The sequence below is a fragment of the Aedes aegypti genome, chromosome 1 (assembly GCF_002204515.2).
Source record: "Aedes aegypti strain LVP_AGWG chromosome 1, AaegL5.0 Primary Assembly, whole genome shotgun sequence".
Lineage (NCBI taxonomy): Eukaryota > Metazoa > Arthropoda > Insecta > Diptera > Culicidae > Aedes > Aedes aegypti.
In genome coordinates this window covers 203,692,040-203,716,067 of record NC_035107.1, presented here as the reverse complement: position 1 = coordinate 203,716,067, position 24,028 = coordinate 203,692,040, and the positions used below count along the sequence as shown (strand labels likewise).

Below are 24,028 nucleotides of genomic sequence, written 5' to 3'. Positions count from 1 at the left end.
AATTTGAACTACTCGGAACAAAGTTACAGCAAAATGTATGTATATTCTATAATTGGCCTGAAAGCACAAACATTATTTTTCTTGTTTTATTCATAAAATGGCAATAAGGCTATCCATGAGGATTTTCCGTGATAGGACTGACAGCTAAAAGTGTGCATGCAACCGAAGCGAAGGGGTAAACAAAACATGCGAGTGTTATCAGAGCTTTACTTTTTCTTTTGTAATCGAACGGTCACTCCAATCGCGAAACGTCAAAAACTCATGGTAAACAAAAAACCAGCTGATCGCAGCTGTCTCATGGATTGCCTTATCACTTAACCGATTTTGATGAAATTTGTTAAGTGATTAGGAACTAACTTGGTTGAAACTCTGGTCAAAATTTCATCTTTTTCAATGCACGCAATCGAAAGTTATGCTTTTGCATGGGAGTATCATTGTTTTCTTTATTATAGTATGTGGTGATTTATGGCACACCAGATCGAAATGGAAAAAATGGACTACTTGCCGAGTCCTGCGGCGGATGAAACCGGCGCCAATCGATTTCTCGCAATTTTTTATGTCAGAAACAGTCTACTTCACGATCTGAAACCAGCGGCCATAAAAGATCCGTTTTTTGGGTCGTTTTTGCCCACTGTGCATTGGCTTTGCAAGCCGCTGTTGAGCCCAATTCAACTCGAACGCCGCTCAATTATTCCGCAAGTAAAAGTGACATTTCGCTCGTATTGGATCAGCTGTCAAAATTACTTGGGTAAAAAGGAGAAATTTTACTTGAGCGCTTTACGATTCAGGTGCATACTACGCATTAGACAGCTACGATGAGGAGAAAGAGAAAGATAGTGAGAAATATTTTTGTTTTGTTTTGATCTTCACGGAGGCGTTACACTATTTTGACACTCAGATGCAACGTTCCTGAAGGTGCTGCATTAAAGCAGCTCGTTGTTTCGCCAAAACCTGCTTTGATGAAGCACTTATGGCAGCTATACGTTCTATGAGCATTTGATGCCTTGTTTTGTAGGCGCATATAATGCTATATGAATGCTAGTTTATGTGCTCATTGGTTACTTGGGTCGCTTTTGCTGCTTTCACTAAGCTGTAACTCAACACCGTAAAAGATAGCAACCTAATGATGTGGAATAAAACTCGCCATCATCAATCCGGCTGCTTCTATACAATATAATTTGTTATGCTGCTCAATATATATATATATATATATATATATATATATATATATATATATATATATATATATATATATATATATATATATATATATATATATATATATATATAAGAAGCGCTTTGTCGTTAGTTATACAGCGAGCATACAGCAGTATGCTGTAAAACAACAACTTGTGGCGCATCTACTCAGCTTGTTGGATGTAAACATTGCGTTTGACGTTTCGCACCCTTTTACAGCCTGATGAAGTGGTGTAAGCGCGGCTATGGCATCTTTTACGATCATTATAAAATATTGTGTGAACCGTTTTCGAAGTAGAACAAAACGGTGTGTTTTCTTTGCCTTTCGATATAGACTGTGGTGGCAACAAGGACAGCGTCAAGACTTGTGGATGCAGAGATCGTGAGTTCGATTCCAAGCGGTGGCAGGTAACGTTGGGAACATTAAATTCAGATACTTATGATATGAATTCCGGAAGCTGTGAAACAGCTTGAAAATGATATTAAATCGATAATACAGCGAAGCTGTATAATAATTATTCAACAGTTGCGAAATGGTTGAGAAAGCGCCTTCCGAAGATGTTACACAGCTACTTGTCGTATAACTGTCGAGATAGAGCAATGATCGGTATGAATAAGAGCTGCCAACACAGCTTAAAAGTAGCTGAGTAGATTCGCCAGATTTGTTGGTAAAAGGATCGCATAGAAGCTTTCGTTCGTATGTACAGCGCCTTTACTCAGCATAAAGCCGTATAAAGAGGGCCTAGAGAATGTTTACATTTGTACTAAATGTTAGTTGGGACTGGTACCGTTGTTTTGAGATTTTAAAAGAAGAGAATGAGAGCGATTTTTTGATGAGGTGACCGTGCAATGAGCAATTACTCGTTGTTCAGGCATTGCAGAATTCGTTCTCATTTGATTTAGAAACAAGATAATAGCAAGCGAAGAAAGACATCACATCTGTATCGTTCCATGATCAGCAATGTTTCGCAAGTTGTAACAAGCTTGATAAATAACAACTGCGAGCGAGAGCCCCAAAGAAATGGGGATGATAAAACTTATTTCTCTTGCTTATTTACCTTTGGGGTAGGTGTTTTATTCATTCAATGCACTGTTATTCCCGATCTAATCAGAGCTGAAGCAGAAGATTATAAAAAGACTCTCATGATGTGCTGAGGATCATGACTGTTACAGAGAGTGATAAGTGAAAGATACCTTCAATTTTTTCAAAATTCAATTCCTGTCGATGCTCTTAGTTTGCTTCATATGGTCCGTCCACGTAAGCAACACTCAAGGCACAGATAACAGATGTTTATGCTAGAACAAAAATTTTCTGAAAACCTGTGTAATTATTCAAATTGAAACTCCTTGCAATCACTAGCGCCGCCACACAGCGAATTGCGTCAATCAGTGGTGAATATCAGTTTCTTGAAATATGTCATGTTCACCACTGGCATCGTCATGGGAACTTAGCGATGACAGCGCCACCACGATGTTGCTACTTGTGTTGCCATTCAAAATGACCATTAATTGTCTTACACAGTTTTACAATCGGACTTCAACGTCTGTTATCTGTGCTCAAGGTAAAGTTCCAATTTGATTCATGTGCCAACCTACATGGATTTTTGAAATGGGATTTTGCACACGGTGCGAAATCAATCCTACACTATTGGTAACCTTTGTTTTCAGCCAGTTGAAAAAAGCCAGAAACAAAATCTCCGAGGCCTATCGCTCGGATCGATGCTCCGCTTTGTGAAAACTCGCCGGTAAACTCGCGACTCGCTGCGTGTCCTGTCTGAATTGACGATCACCCGACGGTACGAAAGCTGCTTGACACTGATGGTTACGAGACCACACGCTCGTTTCGATGCTGCTCCTCTTCTCTCGTTTCACTGCAAGACCTATCGGCTATCGCTTGCTGCTGGCGGTTCCTTTGCGACCGATCTTCACTCGATGAATTTCGCCAATAGAATGAGCGCTCCCTCCGTAGCGTGCTGCTTTTATACACATGAATGATGCAATGCACAGATGGATAATGCAACCCGTTGCTGAATGTTAGTATTTGAGTTTGGGGTATTGAAATATTAGGAAAACCCGTCCCTCACAGCATTAAGCTTTGTAAAGTATTTGTGATATGAATATTTTCGATACACATTTTTCAGCTCATGTTTGTATGTTTAGATGTATATATTTTTTTCAATAGGGCGATATGCAAGACTGAAAAGGCAATAAATGGCTCTTTTTCATTGGTACACGGGAAAAAATTCTGTGGTGAAAATTACTATTTTAGCTGACTACGCCCATTCTTGAAACTACCATGGAATTTCAGACCAATTTACTATGTTTACGGTACATACCACCACATTACTGGTACAGTTGACAGAAATAACTTACAACAATCTGATTTCGACTACAGACATGGTAAAATCAAGCGCATTTCTGGTCTGCTGAAAATTGCCGGTGCGAGCGCTTAAGTTAACCCCCTAAAATGGTAGTTTTTACCGCACAATTTTTTTGCGTGTAGTAAAATCGAAATCCTGAAGCAAAGAAAACACCATGGCAGATGAACTAAACACAAATAGTTATCTATTTACATTACACTTGATTTCTAATCATTACTTTTTTGGATCCAGTTTCCTAATTGCTAGTAATTTAGTATTTCATTATTTTCCATACGTTTTGACAGCTCTCAACTAGCATTTTTCCATGCGCTTGTGTTGAAAGTTTGAGAAATTTGAGAATCCAGCGTAGCGCGATCAGTGAGTGGTATACAAACATCAGTGTTGCTGCTCGGCGGCCAGTGGTAGAAACTGAATTGTTGTCTGTACTTTCTGCCGGTGGCGCCAATTGTTAGCGGTTATGAACGAAATAAACAGTCGTTACCCTATTAGTATAATCTCCTAAAACATACATTTCATGTGTTACTTTAATCGAATGTATGTAAGATCACAGAGAACAGACATGGAGGCTCGAACAAAATTTCATCTGAACCATGTGTAAAGCTTCGAATCAACCATCAGCGCCGCCAACGCAGACAGCCCAACATACAAATTCGTTTCGACAACACGATGTCACTAGTGAACGTCGAAATGCATTGACACACAAAGCAACGCTAGCGACAAGTGGCAATTTTTGATATCGACACTAGCGCCAAAGAGTAAAAAACGGCAAATTTGTAGCGTTCTCAATCTGACGACAGCGCCGCGTAACAGGAGCATAACGACATACTTTGAAATAACCAGTACAATGCTTTACACACGCTGACGAGAAAAGATGAACGTCTGTTCTCTGTGGTAAGATGCACATCACTTAAAGGGGTGATTTGCTACATGGATCAGATATATTCTGAATAAAATCACAACTGAATTCCAATTTCTTTTAACAATATATCCACGCAGCGGTAAGAAATCAGGGTCAATCGGTGCAAAAAAGTCGAGATCCATGCTTTTAAATTTGACCATTTTGTATGGAAAAACGTTCATTCAATTCGTACGTTTTTTTTCAGTTCTGGAATTGCGATGCATAATGTGAAGACCAGTTCAGCGCTAGCTACATTTACTATACTCCACAGAAAGTAGTAGTAGGGTGACACATATTCTATTTACAGCACGTTTCATACAAATAAGGGACATGCGTTAGGCCAAAAAAGCTGTTCGCGCCTTTTGGTCATTCACACTAGTCGGCTTGCTCTGTTTCACTGGCAGTCTGAATCGGTTCTCCACTGATATCCAGAACAATCATCGTGTTCATAGGCTCGTTCATGCTATACTTCCTACTGTTTATGGTAATGATTCGTGTCCCATCTGGAGTGGTCGTTATCGTGGATTCCTCCGCTAGGGGAACATCATCCGGTTCGATACCGGCTCTGATACGTTGTAGCTTCTTCTCTGCTTCCGCCTGTTCCTTCATGGCGGCAAGCTCGACTGGATGACGATTCTTCCGATGGGTATAGAAATTGGTCGAACTTTTAAACGTTCGATCGCAGAAATTGCACTTGAAACCATTGCTATCTCCAGTGTGTTTGGTACCCTTGTGGATAGTTAGGGCTCGTTTATGCTTAAACGTTTTATCGCACTCATCACATGCAAATGGCCTTTCCTGCTGGTGATGCGTTATATGGTGTCGCTTTAGAAGAGGAGCCTTTTTGGTCTTGTAGTCACACAAGTCGCATTCATAGTCATCTTTCCTGTGCAGTTGCATATGAATTTTCAAGCAGCGGCTGTTCATCAACCACTTGGAACACTCTGGACACTGTACCAACACCTTCTCTTGCGGCTGATGGATTGTACGCATGTGCTCCTTCAGCCCCGAACTGGTGGCAAAACTGTTTGCGCAAACTTCGCAAACATGTGGCACCTTGGCGGATAATGGGGTTAGATGGACGTTACGTTTGTGTGCCGATAGGCCTCCTGGCGTGTCGTATCTGAAAAATGAACATTGATTAAATCATATTTTAACTAACAATACAAGAGAACACTGCTACTTTTCATGGGTCAACCCTGTTTAGCATAATATCATTTAGCATAACGGTACACACTTGGGTAGTTCTTAAAAGCGTGGAATTCAGTATGCAAAGGGGTATTGATAAACTGTTCACAAGCATAGAGTGTTGATCAATACATTTGCAACTTTTCAAATCTACAGATAAAATGCTCAACTTTAGTGGGTTAGATCTAAGTTATTTATTGAACGATTTTGATGAAATTTTCACAGCACTTTAGAGTTGGATTTTAACATACATTGTTCACTGTTTTTATTTTTTCGTGAATTGGTTTAGGCCAAAAATACATGTTTACTCAATTGTCTAATGTTTTCCGTTAATTTAAGCCCAAAAACATTTTTATTAGATTTTGTCACATCATTTGGCTTAAACTCAAATTTTGGGTGTATTTTGTTTTCCGTGTCCCTTACGAAATGTCAGATAGGAACAACCCTAGTGGTCGAACTGAAACCCATGTGGTGTTTTTGTCGACTAAGCGAACGTCAAACATGATCAAAAGTGTCAAGGTTCATTTATGGACCAACTTTTTAAATTAAAGTTTAAACATGATAGAGCCATTATTTGAGCGGGAAAAATTGCTAAAGTAATTACAGTAACATGCTTTTTCGTGTTATTAAATGAAAACAAGATTTTATTACAAATTTTAGGACCCAATTCAAATGCTAGAAAAAATTAACTAAAATGATTGTTTTACAAATTATTGACATAACTAAAACAAAATGGATCATTAATACAACCAAAACGGCCGCTATGGGAAACATAGATAGCGCCACCGTAGTCTTGTGTGTTTGACAGAACAGCAATGCTGTCACAATGTTAAATACCATATACAGTGGCGCCTTTGTTTTGATGCGGTGAGCACTTGCAAAAGCTACCTTCAATGATCCATTAAGAAAAAATATTAATATTACACAGTATGCCTTCAACATATTGGCTACGATTCTGCTGAACGAACTAGTGTCAAAATATGTACCCATGTTTAATAATATGTAACTGTTTTAAAATTTATTGTCTTAAACGAATTTTGCCCCATGAGTGGGGCGAGAGTTTGGAACCAGTGCGGGAGCAAAGTTCGTAGACTGAAACACACAAAATTGACACCTTTACGACAGGCATTTTTTTTAAATACACACTACTTTTTTAATAATAATTCCACCGTGTTATGGCTAAACAGCCGAGTGGAAGTTTGAACAACTACCGTAAACTAAGCATTACAATTGGATTAAATGGACAAATGATGTGAAATTTGCGAAAAAGTTACACATCTTCTAGGCAAGAATCGAACTAACAAATCGAACCAAGCAAAACTGTCACAATCACTTCTAATGCCATATTCATCACCATACATTTCTTCAAATATCGTTATTAGCACTTACATAATCACTTATTTTATAACGACGAGTATAACTCACAGTTTCACCAAACACCCATTCTTATGTTGCATCATAAAATTATTGATCGCACGTTAGCTTTGAAACTTAACCATTATTACTGATTAGTACAAAGGATGATAAATTACTGATTAGTACAAAGGATGATAAATTCATGATAAATCATGAACGTGCATGAACCGTTAGAGGTGCGCCAAAGTATGGTCTAACCCACCGGCGTACTAAATTCACTCGGTTCAAGAATTTTGACACTTGAGCGGGTCCGAAACATGTGGGGAGCATACAGAAGCGTGCCCCGCTCAAGTGTCACAATTTTCAGACCGAGTGAATTTAGTACACCGGTGGATTAGACCATTGGGAAGATGATATGTTTCACAGACGGATATTATTATGGTGCACCTTCTACTTTGGCACCGTCAACCCCTGCGATCTTGGCCAGGGAACTTCAAATCAAATACACACGTACCTACATAATAATGATAATATAAACCCTACTAGTTTATTGATGGTTATAATACATTCTGCAATCATTTCTCTGAATGGATCATTAAAATAACCAAAACGGCCGCTATGGAAAGCATAGATAGCGCCACCGTAGCCTTGTGTGTTTGACAGAACAGCAATGCTGTCACAATGTTAAATCCCATATACACGCAAAAAAATTGTGTGGTAAAAACTACCATTTTAGGGGGTTAACCTAAGCGCTCGCACCGGCAATTTTCAGCAGACCATAAATGCGTTTGATTTTACCATGTCTGTAGTCGAAATCAGATTGTTGTAAATTATTTCTGTTAAATGTACCAGTAATGTGGTGAGATGTACTGTAAACATAGTAAATTGGTCTGAAATTGCATGGTAGTTTCAAGAATGGGCGTAGTCAGCTAAAATAGTATTTTTTACTACAGAATTTTTTCCCGTGTACAGTGGCGCCTTTGTTTTGATGCGGTGAGCACTTGCAAAAACTACCTTCAATGATCCATTCGTGATAAAAGTGACAGCAAGTGCAGTAGAATTGATCGAAGTGATTTTATTTTTTCTGTAAGTTTCTTAATCATAGTTCGATTATCTTTCTTTAATTTATTAATGATAACAGATGGGAAATGGTAATAAAAATGAATTATGAAAGTATTGTGACGTTATTGTCTTAAAAATTGTAGTTGTGATAGTGAAGTGATAAAATGGAAAGTATACATATATGATGTGTTTTACGGAAGTTAATGAGTGATAATCGGTGGTATAAGTGATAGTGTCAAAAACAAAAGTGTGGTAATTATGTGACAGTGACTGATGAAATGAAATGGGGAATGAGGAGCTTTTAATAAAACTATTTCGTTCTTCACTTCAACCACTTTAGTAGCATTTCAAGTCTTATCATAGTTTTACCACAGACAAACAGACGTAACACTTAGAACAAATCTCGATCAAAATCATAGTCACGAGGACATGTACGCCCAATGCTAAAATTGGTGTGTTTGGCCGACAGGCCAACAGATGGCGGTAGTGTGTAAACGTCAAACACGAACAAAAACGATGCGAGCGCTGCGGGTGGTGGATTGGCCACCTACCATATTTTTGAATCGATCGTTAAAAAGGTGGTCGATGGACTATGATGAGAGTGTGACGTCTGTTTGTCTGTGGACAAATGTAGGGAAGGAGCTTAGGGTAGATTAAAAGTCCCAATGCTACCCCTATCGCTACTGACAAAAAAAGAACGAGTGGATAGCTGAATCAATGAAGGGTGTGTATTTTATTTGAAGTTAATTAAGTGTTGGGGACGGACCTGGTGTAGTGGTTAGAACACATGCTTCTCACGCCGAGGACCTGGGATCGAATCCCATCCCCGAGATAGTCACTAAAAATATTTCAGTGACGACTTCCTTCGGAAGGGAAGTAAGCCGTTGGTCCCGTGATGAACTAGCCCAGGGCTAAAAATCTCGTTAATAAAGATAGAAAAAAAAATAAGTGTTGGCGTAACTTAATTTTACTTCGAAACAACTATTTGTGCATAAGTAAAAGTAATTAACGGAATAGTAATCTCAACATACAGAAATTCTTCTGCGTTATGAAAAACCAAGCAGTATTCGCCAACGACGTGCTGGACGAGATTTGTATAATGCGGGCTTCCAATGGATCGCGACGTTCTCAAACGATCGGTTACGGAACATGGGTCCGTTACTATGATACAGACATGTGTCATCACAAGCATGAAACGAACTCATCAGCTTATGTCAGCTTAAGCCTTCGCAAAGCACTCTTTTTTTTGCACGTTTATATATATTTCGCTAAATTTAAAGAATAATATGTCGATTTCAGGCAATATGCATTTTTCCCGCAGGATAATATATGCCTCGAATCTTTGCCCCACTATGGGCCAAAAATGGTTTCCAAGCGATTATGTAATATTAGTTTACGGAAAAAGTTGAAGAATGATTATTTTTACAGCACTAGTCTTAAATTTATCCAACACGGCTTGCCGAGTTGGATAACTACAACGAGTGCTATAAAAACCGAGTTCTGCAACGAGTTACGTACAACATTTCTTGCAATTTGGTAGAAGAGCATTTGGGGATATCTGAAATCATGTTGGGATGCAAATGATTTCAGTTGCGTAATGACTATGGAACATTGAATGTAGTTTTTGTCAGTGCTCACCGCATTAAAACAAAGGCGCCACTGTATATGCGATTTAACACTGTGACAGCATTGCTGTTCTGTCAAACACACAAGGCTACGGTGGCGCTATCTATGCTTTCCATAGCGGCCGTTTTGGTTATTTTAATGATCCATTACCGCACTGCATAAATCAGTGCTGGAAAGTAGGCCTTTCCATGGCAGATTGGCGTGATGAAAAACAGCCTATTACGATGAAAATGTAAAAAAAACTAATACATAAACCCTTACGTAAGTATACATTATAATGTACGGTCTCTTATATATGTCAACACCATGACACCTAAAAATGATTGATGAGATTTTTTGACGTACTGAATGACCCTGGACATTACTGTACCTCTGTAGTTTCTTTTCAAATTATGCCAAATGATTGTAAACAGCATTATGTCTAACGGGATGGACCCTATAATCACTTACGTTTTCTCACATATGGAACAGTTGTAGACAATCCTTTCCGCTGGTGCCTTATGCGAATTTTCATGAATCTGCAATGCCCGTTTCCAACAGAATCGCTTCGGACAATGCTCACAGCCGTATGGTTTTTCCTCTTCAGGTAAATGGGTTTGTCGATGAGTTGGCAAAAACCGTGGCCTGGTAACCATGTATCCGCAAATGTCACACCTAGAAGGATACTACCCTTGGAAATAATTCATGAATTAGATTAACAATATAAGTATTACTTGAAGGCTTCCGGTTGAATATGTCGAGCCATATGCATAATCAGAGATGGATAACGATGAATCTTCGTCTGGCAACAAGTTACGTATCCTGCTTGTTCATGATTCGATTCAAAGTGGATGTACAGCTCCGTAAGAGTTCTGAAATGGTAAATTTTGGCCGTACTGAAATACTGTTTTCAACGAAAACTTGTGAAACTTACTTAAATCGGACCAGCTTATCCTTGCATATAGCGCATTGCAGATTATAAAACCTACAGAAAAAAAAAAACAATAGACCATTTCCGTGAAAAAATTTTATTTGCTCGTAAGCTTTCTTTTAATTTACTGGACCAACTCTCCAAAGGAACTCATATGTTTTGAAGCCTCTAACTATTGAAAAACAACGAAAAACTGGCGGCACACTAGTTCACCCCACGGTTTCCTAGAATTTATATCTCTCCGATGTTTTAAGGAACCCCTATTTCCCCTTTGAATTTATCTCCACGTTGTGGTGAATTTTGATAAGCTGTTCCTCCGCGGTCTACACTTTGTTGATCTTCGAATTTGTGTATGGTGACGTCGGTGACGTCACGAAAACAAACGCTATCTATGTTGCTCTTTCGTCATGGTCAACTAACTATCCTGCTCTTGGACATTCCCTGCAGGAATTGTTTACATTTTGTTATAAGGAGTTGTCATTCACTGCAGGAATCGTTGACATTATTTTTATTTGAAGTTTGGAGGTTATGTCTAGCAACATCTATCGCCTCCTATTATGCCACTTCCACAGTGGCTGGAATCCCAACATCCATCCCGGAATCCTTATTGTTGGTGCTGGCCGTCGAAATTTCTATGTTAACAAGTTCTTCAGCGGAGCCATCAATTTGATTACGCCAGCATGCATATTTCCGCATTTTTGTTTTAATCAAACATTTGCCATCATTAATGTTCTACTACACAATTTGATGGTGGAAGAGAACCATCACGAGAAGATCCTTCATATCCGTCGCATGTAGCTGCTGTGGTGTTCCGGTTGAATGGTTCTCAACAAGGGTCCTGCTCTCTCCTGGTTTTGTGGCCAGTGGAGAACTGGCGACAAAAATTTCACTGCGTGTCAGTTTATCGTTTTTGGATCTGTTGGATTCCAATCCGGAAGAGTTCCCGTTTCGAGGTTGCAAGAGCTCCTCGATTGTTTTATCTTTTGATCCGGAAATCCCCTGGGTATCTATTACAACAATATTCTACCGCACAGTAAAATCTTCGGCGCTATATTCCGCCGGTCGCAAAACCGGAAACGAGCAGGACCTTTCTCGGAACCCATTTCGAGGACTAACACGGAGCACCACAGTAGCTTCAGGCAACGAGATGAAGGCGATGTTTATTGTGGTCTTGAAGGATTTCGTACTTGCATTTCTGTGGTGATGACCATTTTTCGGGTAGTTCTTATCATTCCGGAGGCAAAAATTAGCAATTCGATAAACAATAAACGAAACAAATTGCTACTCATTTTTTTTCTATATGGGCGAGCGAGTCAGTTCTGTTGCTTGTGGGAACGGTGGGCTTTGACATTTCATCATGTCTACAAACATTCAATGCAGGGGTGTTAATGAACGTTGTGGAAAAATCTCCACTTTGAATGCCCATAGGGTTGAAACAACTGTGACGCACGACGAGTTTTATCTCAAAATGTGGTGAATATCCATGTTTTCAAAAATTTATAAGAACATCAGGAGTGTATATAAACAAAATCTAAAAGCGTTAATATTCATTAAAAATGATTGTCTTTCAAAGAAAAATACAAAAGCTATGGGTTAGATCTGACGGAAATGGTCTATTTAAAACAGTTCAATGTTTGGTTACAGTTGTTTACAATTCGACACTGTCACTTCATGAGGAAATAACTGACATGAGCTTTACGAAAAGTGAATGCAATAATGAAAAGCCCTTATGAACAATCAAAGTCGAATTCATCCGTTGTATCTTCCACGGATTCCTAATTCCCAGGAAATACTCATGGAATCTGTTAGAACAATAAAGCCATAATCACAATAAACAGTTCTATAATATTATACAAATTACTACAGTCGACTTTCCACATCTCGATGTTCTACATCTCGATATCTCTCCCTATGTCGATGATTTCTTCAGTCTCTTCATGTTGCATATATTTTCACTCTCCATATCTCGATATCTCCCTATCTCGATGTGATTTTCATTCCCGATTTTCTCTCCGTATGTCGATATGCCCTTTATCAAAGGTTACTAGACTAAATTTTAAGGATTCAAAACAATTTAAGAAGACGAAATGACATCTGTTTGTTTTGAACTTTCCTAGTAACTGAGTGTTTTTCAATCTAGTAGTCATTACAAATGTGTTCTATGTCTCGATCTCTCCCTATCTCGATGGTCCCTTCGATATCGAGATGTGGAGAGTCAACTGTATTTTGTACTGTAACTTTTTTCAAACTCCATTAAAAAGACGATCCTGAGTGAAAATTGTACCTCCATTTAATCGAAAATGGTAGGTTTATTGAAAAGCAGGCAGGGTGGCCACCAAATATCCATTTTGAAATTCCCGTTTCTTCCCGATTTTCCCGATATAATTTTAAAAATTTTCCCGGTTTTTATTTGAGGACCCCAAATTACTGTGCCTTCGCCACAACCTGCGGTGGTAACCACACGGTCATGTGCCGACTCGCTCCACTGTCAATGTACCAGCACTTTTGCTGATTCACTCCACCCATAAAGCACACACTACTGGCACCACAATTTTCGTCCTTTACTTGCTTCGCATTTTGCTTCACACGCACTCTGTTGTCCGGTTTCTTCTTCTTCTCTTCACTCTCTCTGTTTCTAGCTCTTGCTTCGCTAGCAAGAACGAACGACAGTTGCGATGCAAATGACCGGGTTTGTCGCAAAAGAAGTATCTCCTCACTGGCGCTCTGTTACCGATTCCACCCACGCTTTGCACTTCGTTTTGCATTATCACACTTTTCATCGCTTTCGTCTCACACATTTCTCGCGGAACATTACTAAAGGACCTATGTGAAAATGAGAGATTCTCTCCTCTCTCGTTCTCTTTTGATTATAACAGTGGAATACTAAAGATTTTGGGAAGCTTTTCACTATAGATCGAAAGTCAGTTTCCTTGACTAGCGTTTCATACAAAAAACGCAACAGAGGAGGTTAATGTGACTCAGTTATTAATGAAAGAGAAAGTAAACAAAGAGAGCCTCTCAATGTTAGATAGGTCCTTTAGTATTAGTATAATGTTCCGCGAGATTTCACCGGAACGCTCTCTTCGACGCTCGAACTCATCGATCAGCTTCGACTTCACGAGCTGCATCGTGATGTCCGCATCCGCACGACTTTCCAAAGCCGTGACCAATGTTCCGTAGGAGTCGGGCAAGCTGCGCAGGATCATCGCAATCCGCAGCGACTCTTCCAGCAGTTGCCCCGCATTCGACAAAAGATCGAATAAGTCTTCCAACACTACTAAATGGCACTCGAGATCACCACCTTCCATGAGATTCAAACTGCAAAGCTTCTTTAACAAAGACACACGCGACGTGACCGTGTTCCTCTCGTGGTAAGTTTTCAATCCATCCCAGAAAGCTTTCGCACTGTCCGCTTCTTTCACCAAACCGAACTGATTGTCTTCGATACACAATCCGATAGCGGCACGAGCTTGCCGGTCGTCCTTTGTCCACTTATCGGTCACTACAGCTGGCCTCGCATCACCGACCACATACCACAGCTCCTCCCTGGTCAGGAGCATCTCCATCCGGAACTTCCATATTTGCCAGTTCTGATTGTTCAGTCTAGCAAACGCAAACTTGTTCACATCCGCCATTTTGTCGTAGCAAATTCACCACCGCGGAGAAACAACGCACACACACGGCGTGATCACCTTCGCTCTCTTGCAACCTTTTTCCTACGCAATCCGGAAACTTCCCTTCGGCACTGCTGGGCCAATAACCTGTTGGGCAGAGGTTGACACACCACAATGCAGAACAGGGTCACCGAAGCAGAACGCGGAACCATGATTTCGATAGGAAAGAAACAACTACACATTAACTACTACACGCTACGAGAACTTTAATACCTACACACGTCTGAACGGATCGAGAATCACATTACGGATGAATGGCAAACTTTCCATTCTCCCTTTCTTCGTCCTATTTGGCGCACTCGCTGCCGCCGCTGCGACTGCCTTCAGCACCGCCTCACTCATACAGCTACACAGTGTGTAGTACACACATCCAGTGCTGCCGCCTTGCATACGAGGCACAATCATTGCATACTCCAACAAAAGATACCAACATTATTTCAAAAGATCATAACCGAACCAGATTGCGGATTTTTAATATTACCACAAGAATCCCAGGAAGCCTTACTGTTGTCTGTCTCAAGATAAATCCAATTATAGCGATTATCTGCCCATGTCTCCAAATATGAGCGCAGCGGTCACAGATCATACAGAACTTTCAACTTCGAAGTACAGTACATGAACTAGACAGCAAGTACACTCATCGTATTCAGTGACTCCTGATATCTATCACTAATACATAGATGTACTGCTGTCATTTTGCGTAAACCACGTGCTTTCAATTCAGGCGGTAAAGATTTTCCATTCATTTGACCTTGCGGGTGTCAGTGCGCTATAACGGCTACGGGCGTTCGACCGCCGCCGGATTTAAAAAAAAACATAAGATGATCAATATTACGTATAACGAATCTAGAATGTATCGGAATCCCAGAATTTCATAGAAAAATCTACATACAATTGGGTCCTAAAATTTGTAATAAAATCTTGTTTTTATTTAATAACACGAAAAAGTATGTTACTGTAATTACTTTAGCAATTTTTCCCGCTCAAATAATGGCTATATCATGTTTAAACTTTAATTTATAAATTTGGTCCATAAATAAACCTTGACACTTTTGATCATGTTTGACGTTCGCTTAGTCGACAAAAACACCACAGGGGTTTTAGTTCGACCACTGGGGTTGTTCCTATCTGACATTTCGTAAGGGACACGGAAAACAAAATACACCCAAAATTAAACTCAAAGCCAAAAGATGTGACAAAATCTAATAAAAAAAATTTTGGGCTTAAACCAACGGAAAACATTAGAAAATTGAGTAAACATGTGTTTTTGGCCTAAACTTAAGCGTTTGGCAGTAAAATTGGGACAGGGCTTTAGGACCCAATTAAGAATTACCTAATAATTAGCTGAAATTCATCCGACATCCGAGAATCACTTAGAAACAACATAATCATCGTAATTTCAGATTGAACTTAATCATCATAATGAGTATCTTCGTACCTGCCACACGATATTCACATGCAAAATGGTCAATAGGGTCCTAAAGCCCTGCCCCAATGTTAGTGCCAAACGCATACACGGAGAAAATGCAAAATGCTAATTAGATTGCTATTTATTTTTTGTGTTTCATTTAAGGTGTTTATTATTTACAAATTATATTAATTATGCATTTCCAATATATTTTTTATACTAGGCGATGCATATTTGGAAATTATTTTTTGTCATGCATTTGTGTTGCTTGTTGCTACACTTGGGACTTCGATTTTTTTTTGTTTCAGTTTCGGTATACCAAGATGGCCGGAGGAAAAATTTTCCTGTGTGGTTGTGAATATTAAGTTTTTCTCCTTGATCGGACAGTTGGAAACAAATTATTGTAAGTTCGGTCAATCATTAGAACATGCAGTTCGCCGAAAATGGATTTTTCTCGGTATCCATGCAAGATACCCTACTTCGGAAGTAGGACGCATTAGAGCGCATCCAGATGCGAATCAAATGCACCACTTCCGAAGTTAGGTATCTCGCATAGAATCTGAGAAAATTCCAACTTCAGCGAGAAACCGATTCTAACTCTCTACCGCGCCGACAATAAAATAGCCGTGATTGAAGTAATACAGTCCTGTGGTAGTGACCAAAACGTATTAGAAACGCCGGAAACATTTTTCGCCGTCCGGAATGGCGATTTATTGACCGACCCAAAAAGTCAGATTCCTCCAGGAGGACGATAAGATTAAAAGCGATGAAAAGGCCGACGTATTGTAAGTTAGATTGTATGTTTACTCATGAATTGTGGTTGAAAGTTTTCAATCGGTTACAGGATAGTTTCCACCCGGCATCCGGCAAAATTCCCATGAGGCAGGGGATCTTAAAATGGACACCAAACAAGATGAACCATACGCTAGAACAAAGGAGCCCGGAAACACGATGGGAAGATGAGGAGTGTCCAAGTATGAGAGTGTACATTTCAAATTAGTATTATCCAAAGTGAATAACATGTTATTTTAATGACGAACATGATGATTAAATAAATAAATGGGATATAGTTTGTTTTATTCTATTCGTATTGAATTTTCAGTTCATCTTCACATATATTTGATTCAGATTTTTTGTAAACAAAAGAATAACGGCGGTATAGAAATAGGAGCGTGATAAGCATTACGATTATTAAACGATTTTTATACTATGAAATCATATTCCAGAAATATGCATTCCAAGGGGTGAACAGACCGAATATGGTTTTAGAATGGTATTTATGCCAACTAGTATTTTATTTTCTTAGCGTGTAAGTTTAGGCCGAGGGGAACGACACTTCAAGTTAATCTCCATTTTCGGGCATAATCTGCATTAATCCACGTGCGACATGAAATGAATTGAAATGTGAACAAAATAGGTAAAATGAAAAATAAATCGTTCCGTTCCGAAATTCCGATAAAATCGCTGATAATTCATCACATCGATCAAAATCGATGCACATCCCTAGAACACAAATGTCGTATTTTGTCGAGTTTGTTGTTTTGTTTTGCTTCGTTTTCGTTTCATTCCGTACACGTGGCGAACTGTTGGAGGCGGACGATTGTTTGCTGTTGGAGAATACCAAAAGCAAAGCAATTTATTATGTATCCGGTAGAAATCAAGACCAACATTTATTTAAAATTATTGTTTTCTCGGGCCCGGAGCGTCGCAGCTAATATGTGAATAGTGCGCTGTGTTCATAAAAATTGTAAGAATGCAGCGCCACACTAAAAAACTGATTTAAAAAGGCGGCGTGTTGAGGCGCGTCGCGAGTCTCACTGGCGCGATCCGGTTTGGTGGTGGTGCGACAATATTACTTTTTAAATTTGATTTAAAAGGATATTAACAATAAATAGCACCAATCAAACCTAAAGCACACTCCGAATTGTTTAAATATATGTAGTGAGTTCATGTTGATCCCGAGGGTCTGCAAGATAGTAGACGGCAGAGGTGGTTGAAATAAATTAGGATTTTTTTTTGCTTGACTCACATCAGAGACTGAGCCGTCTACTATTTTTACTAGATGCACATCGGTTTTCTGCATTTAAACTCTTCACTGAGCTTTGAGCCCATTCACATATTTCATAACGCTGGAGGGGGTGGGTGGGTGTCCTGATGATATTACGGCTTATAGAAAAACTCAAAAGCTGGGGACGGGCCTGGTGTAGTGGTTAGAACACACGCCTCTCACGCCGAGGACCTGGGATCGAATCCCATCCCCGAGATAGTCACAAAAAAAAATTAGTGCGACTTCCTTCGGAAGGGAAGTAAAGCCGTTGGTCCCGAGATGAACTAGCCCAGGGCTAAAAATCTCGTTAATAAAGATAGAAAAAAAAACTCAAAAACCATCCATACAAAAAGCATTTCATTGGGGTGGGTGGGAAGGTGTCCAAAATGACCAATTCCAGCGTTATCAAATATGTGAAAGAACCCTTTTCAGAAGGAAAGTGATAAGTACATCATTTTCCACTTGTATATTACATACCCATGGCAGGAATGATTGCCATTTACTCCCCAGTTGTATTAAATCCGAGTCATTGTTGCTTCAGTTTAAACTCCGATCTGACTACGATCAAAATCATTGCAGTTTTAGTGTTTTGGCCATGTTGGCTACAACGCTGATATTAAATATTTGATTTGATATTTGATTGAAATTGTTATACCTGTGGTTCTGGACACCAACGTCATGTATTTTGCAATGCAATCGCGTATAAATAATTATGGCTAGCAACATATGTTTTCGTTGAAAGGGATGGTACACAAATTATGTCACGCTAAATTTTCACTTTTTCGACCCCCTCCCCCCCTTTGTCCCACTTTTTGTATGAGTTCTCCGAAAATTTTGCAAGGCTTGTCACGCTTGGCTCGACCCCCTCCCCCCCTTGGAGCGTGACGTAATTTGTGCATGACCCCAAAAGGAGAGAGATAGAGAAACATAAGGGAGAGAACTGTCAAATTCAACGTCGACTATTTTCGCTCCGTATAAGGCAATCCATGAGACAGCTGCGATCAGCTGGTTTTTTGTTTACCATGAGTTTTTGACTTTTCGCGATTGGAGTGACCGTTCGATTACAAAAGAAAAAGTAAAGCTCTGATAACACTCGCATGTTTTGTTTACCCCTTCGCTTCAGTTGCATGCACACTTTTAGCTGTCAGTCCTATCGCGGAAAGTCCTCATGGATAGCCTTATTGGGCGGTTCGAAACGAATTTGCTCATTTTATGAGATATGTGGGATTATTTCGGATTTTGTCGATTATTATCATTTTATTTACTGTGAAAACTAATCAGCAGAAGTCAGAAAATCAGTAAAAACTTGTAAAAACCTTGAAAATGGATAAAATGTGAAAAATCCGATAAAATGGAATTAATTTGGAGATAACTTGGAAACTGAAATGCAATGGGGGCATATCCCACGAAAATTGAAACGAAACAGATGAGTGTCGTTCCCCTAGGTTTAGGCCAAGAACACATGTTTACTCAATTTTTTAATGTTTTCCAGGAGTTTGAGTCAAAAAAAAAAAACATTTTATGTTTATTTTAAATTTTGTCACACCCCTTGGCTTAAACTCAAATTTTGGGTGTATTTTGTTTTCCGTGTCCCTTCCGAAATGTCAGATAGGAACGATAGGAACAACCCCAGTGTTAAAACTAAAACCCCTGTGGTGTTTTTGTCGATTAAGCGAACGTCAAACACGATCAAAAGTGTCAAGGTTCATTTATAAACCCAATTTTTAAATTTAAGTTTAAACATGATACAGCCGTTATTTGAGCGGGAAAAATTGCTAAAGTAGTTGCAGTAACATGTTCTTTTGTGTTAATAAATAAAAAACAAGAATCCATTAAACATTTTAGGACCCTATTGACATTGAAAGCTCTCAGTCAAAAACTGTGTAAGTACTCATAAGAACACTAAGCTGAAAATAAGGCTCTGTCCCAGTTGGGACGTAACACCAGAAAGAATACCAGATCTCTCAAATAAATTCAATATTACCTTACCTGAATCTCAAAATTCTTTTTGAAATATCAAAATTTCTACGGAAATCTCAAAATATCTTTTGAAATATCAAAGCTGACATCGTTTTTTAATGATATTTACTCAAATTTTAATGATTCCATTCATTTCAACAATCTCAAAGCATGTGTAGCAACCTCTGAAACTAACTACCAGTAGGTTTGTAGTAAATGCTACCTTAAGGTAATATGAATAAATTTATTCATACACGCAAAAAAATTGTGCGGTAAAAACTACTATTTTAGGGAATTAACTTAAGCGCTCGTACACTGAGAACAGCGTTGCGGTTGATAATACTATATCAGAGGGTTAAATTAAATACACAACGCCACTTGATTTGTGCAGACTAAATTCGCATTTATTTAGAATATTTTGTGCATTCAATTTTACCATGGCACCATTTGTATAGTAAAAATTACTATATCATGGTTAAAAACTTGCAGCAGACCAGAATCGAACCGAGGATCTGGCGATTGTCAAACGCGAACGCTAGCCGCTCGGCTATCGTCGCGGTTGGATTGAGAGGGAACAAAACGCAAATAAACAGCGTTCATGATAGCTCAATCGTGGTTGGAATAGTAAATTTAAAAACACGTTCATGGTTCTCATTACTGCAACGCTTGTTTCAGTGTACCGGAAATTTTCAGCAGACCAGAAATACGCTTGATTTTACCATGTCTGTAGTCGAAATCAGATTGTTGTAAATTATTTCTGTCAAATGTACCAGTAATGTAGTGGGATGTACTGTAAACATAGTAAATTGGTCTGAAATTCCATGGTAGTTTCAAGAATGGGCGAATTTATTCCCGTGTAGCAACGCGTTGTTTGTAGTATGTTCGAAAGGTGTAGACAGAGAAATGACACAAACATGTTCGACTCGTGTTCCCCATACTCCACTGCACTGTGACGTCACGCATCAATTTTGACAGGTACTGGTCCTGTTGTTTACAGTTTGGACTTAGTACTTTTTTCGAATCATTCTTAATTTCGTGAAAGTTTGCTGCGAGGAGAGGTCAAATCCACTGCAGATACCCACGGATCGTAGTATTCTATCTTCCTACCGTGGAAAATCGTCACCATCAGCATGCTGGTGATAGAAATGCGAAGATGAAAAAATGATGGAAAAAACGAGTCCGAAACGTAAACAACAGGACCAGCAGCTGTCAAATAAGTGAGGTTAGGCTCGTCATATGCAGCGCTCTATATAAGTGTTTACTACCGATTATGTACACGCAAAAATATTGTGCGGTAAATATTACCATTTCAGGGGGTTAATTTAAGCGCGCACCGGCAATTTTCAGCAGACCAGAAATGCACTTGATTTTACCATGCCTATAGTCGAAATCAGTTTTTTTTGGGTTTCATCGCCGCTGATTGATATCAATCGATTTTATTGATGTTTTTCGGTGAACAAATAAAACATTGCATTAACGTTGTTGTTGTACGTGATCTCCCAGCTCCAGCTAACGTTATTGTACGTGATCTCCCAGCTCCCAGCAGGATTGGAAGGAGGTAGTTTCAGCTGCGGTGATTGATATGCGTCTGAAGATGGTCGAAATAGTACAGTAGGCCGAAACGTCACGCAAACAATAATGCAATGTTTTATTTGTTCACCGAAAAACATCAATAAAATCGATGGATAGAAATCAGATTGTTGTAAATTATTTCTGTCAAACGTATCAATAATGTGGTGGGATGTACCGTAAATATAGTAAATTGGTCTGAAATTCCATGGTAGTTTCAAGAATGGGCGTATTCAGCTAAAATAGTAATTTTAACCACGGATTTTTTTTTCGTGTAGTAAACTCAACTAAATACTACTCAGAAACACGGGTAGTCACACAATCACTAAATTTTAGTAATTTACAGAGGGGTGTCTTGAGCCAATATTTACCAACCCAACATCAATTCAACATGGCGTCCAGTGTTCTTGTTTTGATTATTTTGGGAGGGACAAAACATATGTTTTTATGGGTAGGAGACATCAATTATACCAATAGAAATAATAAACCATAGAAGAAGAATGTCGCTGGCGTCGCAGCAGGAACATCTTTTGCTGGCGGAGATAGGCGGGGCTATAAATGTCAACGCGAAAATGTATGCAGTTTGACACTTATGTACCCAACATGTTTCTGAGCGAGAACAAAGGGAACACCAACGACATTATTCTTCTATGGTTTATTATTTCTATTATTATACCGGCACAGACAAACAGACGTAACACTTAGAACAAATCTCGATCAAAATCATAGTCACGAGGACATGTACGCCCAATGCTAAAATTGGTGTGTTTGGCCGACAGGCCAACAGATGGCGGTAGTGTGTAAACGTCAAACACGAACAAAAACGATGCGAGCGCTGCGGATGGTGGATTGGCCACCTACCATATTTTTGAATCGATCGTTAAAAAGGTGGTCGATGGACTATGATGAGAGTGTGACGTCTGTTTGTCTGTGATACCGGGTTCCTCCATTGGTTTGACCACATTTAATCTGAACACTTTTTAATCTGTACCTCGCTAATTTGCACATCGTTCAGATTGAAAATGGTTAAAACGTCATTTAGCTCATGGAACGGAGTAAAGTGAAATGGAACGCTGTGGAACTGAATGCATAATCAAAACAGAACAGCCGAACGGGTAACCAGAAGCACGGTTCTAGGATTACTAGATGTTCAAACTAAAAATGAATCCCGATGGTTTGCATGAGGCACCGTTCAAATTAGCAGGGGGGCACGGTGATGCGTAAAACATTAAACAAAATGATGCACTAATGAAAAGCGTCATCAAATACGACGATTCAATGCGATATGTTTAATTGCCAGAATCTAGCACTAGCACCGTATGAGCCGTATACTCGAAAATCAGGAGCAAGGTTAGGGCAAACCGACCAGAAAGTGGGTACCAAAACTCGAAGTACCAAAACGATGTTAGGAAGAGCCGATATGTATGCAGGGCAGGATGACAGCCGTGTCAGTCCCCTGGTAATTTATGACTATTTTCTATCTGCCTCTCTTTCATTCTGCAGGGAATTTTACTCCTATTTCAAGACCAACAATTGAAAAGGCCTCAAGTCCAAAATGTAAACAAATCGGGTTTCTGCTGATTTAAGTGTATAAGAGCCTATTCTTACTGTAACATACAATAGTCATGCAAAAATATGCATGAAAGTTGAAAAATTATCATTTTTCTAAAAGGCCCCATCTCATTTCCCGATAATTAGGATATTAATAGTAAATGCGGCCTTTTCCCAAAAAGGCCCCATTTCTATATTTACTTGAAACCGAGTTGAGGCCTATTAAACAAACATCAAAATTGCAACTAAAATTACGAAAATATGTTTCAAATTTACTTAGCAGATACAAGTTATACTTCAGCCGCTCCGCTCCCTGTATTATTTTACACAGCGATAGTTTCAACAGCGAACATAATCAAATTTTCTGTCGGGTTCCTGTGAAGTGATGTATTTTGTATCATACTACCTAATAATACCTGTGTCAGCCTGTCTGTACTTCACAAATTATCAACAAAAACACGATTTGGTTTCAATTGCATGAAAAATAACGTTTAATTGCAATATTATATCAATTGAACCAATTTTCCATACATTTTCTCGACGACAAACTCGCGTAGCACATACATAATGTTCATGGATGACGAAGGGTTCAATCAATCACATATTTAATCGACCGCACGAATCTTCTCTTGCTGTAGGGATCTCCATGTACTTTACTTCACCACTTAACAGTCTTCTACACTTCAAATTTCTTATTTCATCTTCAATTTTGAATGATTTTCAAAAGGCCACATCAGAAGATGATGAAAAAACAAGCCACAACTAGAAGGCCTCAACACATTTTAGAGTAAACAAAGGCGTCAACTCACAGGCCTCATCAGCGTCGGCCGGCGTCTATGGCCACAAATGAAAAGGGCTGCACAGCTTTTGGTGAAATAAAAGCCTCATTTCCTTTGACTCGTTTTTTTAGCAGGATTTTTTGCTAAAATGATAGTAATGAATATTCATAGCTATAAATCAGTTTATCCATCGACTTTCTGGACGATAAAATAACATAAAAAGCTTAAATTCATAATATAAATTTGATTTATTGTTTGACAAAACGAGATTGCATTTTTCTCATTGTTTACTTTTTGGAGATGAGGCTTTTTGAATTGTTAGTCTTGATTTGTCAATTCGCCTGGGTTGAAGCATCGCTATGCTTCAACCCAGGCGAAATGACATTTAGTGTAGAAATTCACAGCAGAATGAGAGGGAGGCAG

General features: G+C 39.1%; 1 protein-coding gene across 1 annotated transcript in view; it reads right to left on the bottom strand.

Annotated features, from left to right (window-relative positions):
• Nucleotides 1-4,559: 4,559 nt before the first annotated feature.
• LOC5578987 (transcription factor grauzone) overlaps nt 4,560-24,028 on the bottom strand; it is a 68,620-nt gene continuing 49,151 nt past the window's right edge. Inside the window, exons 2-5 of the mRNA XM_021857289.1 lie at nt 10,622-10,672; nt 10,422-10,559; nt 10,159-10,362; nt 4,560-5,599 (exon numbers count right to left, since the gene is read on the bottom strand). Coding sequence (XP_021712981.1) covers nt 4,852-5,599; nt 10,159-10,362; nt 10,422-10,559; nt 10,622-10,672 — 1,141 coding nt within the window. The 3' untranslated portion in view covers nt 4,560-4,851. The remainder of the gene's footprint in view (nt 5,600-10,158; nt 10,363-10,421; nt 10,560-10,621; nt 10,673-24,028) is intronic.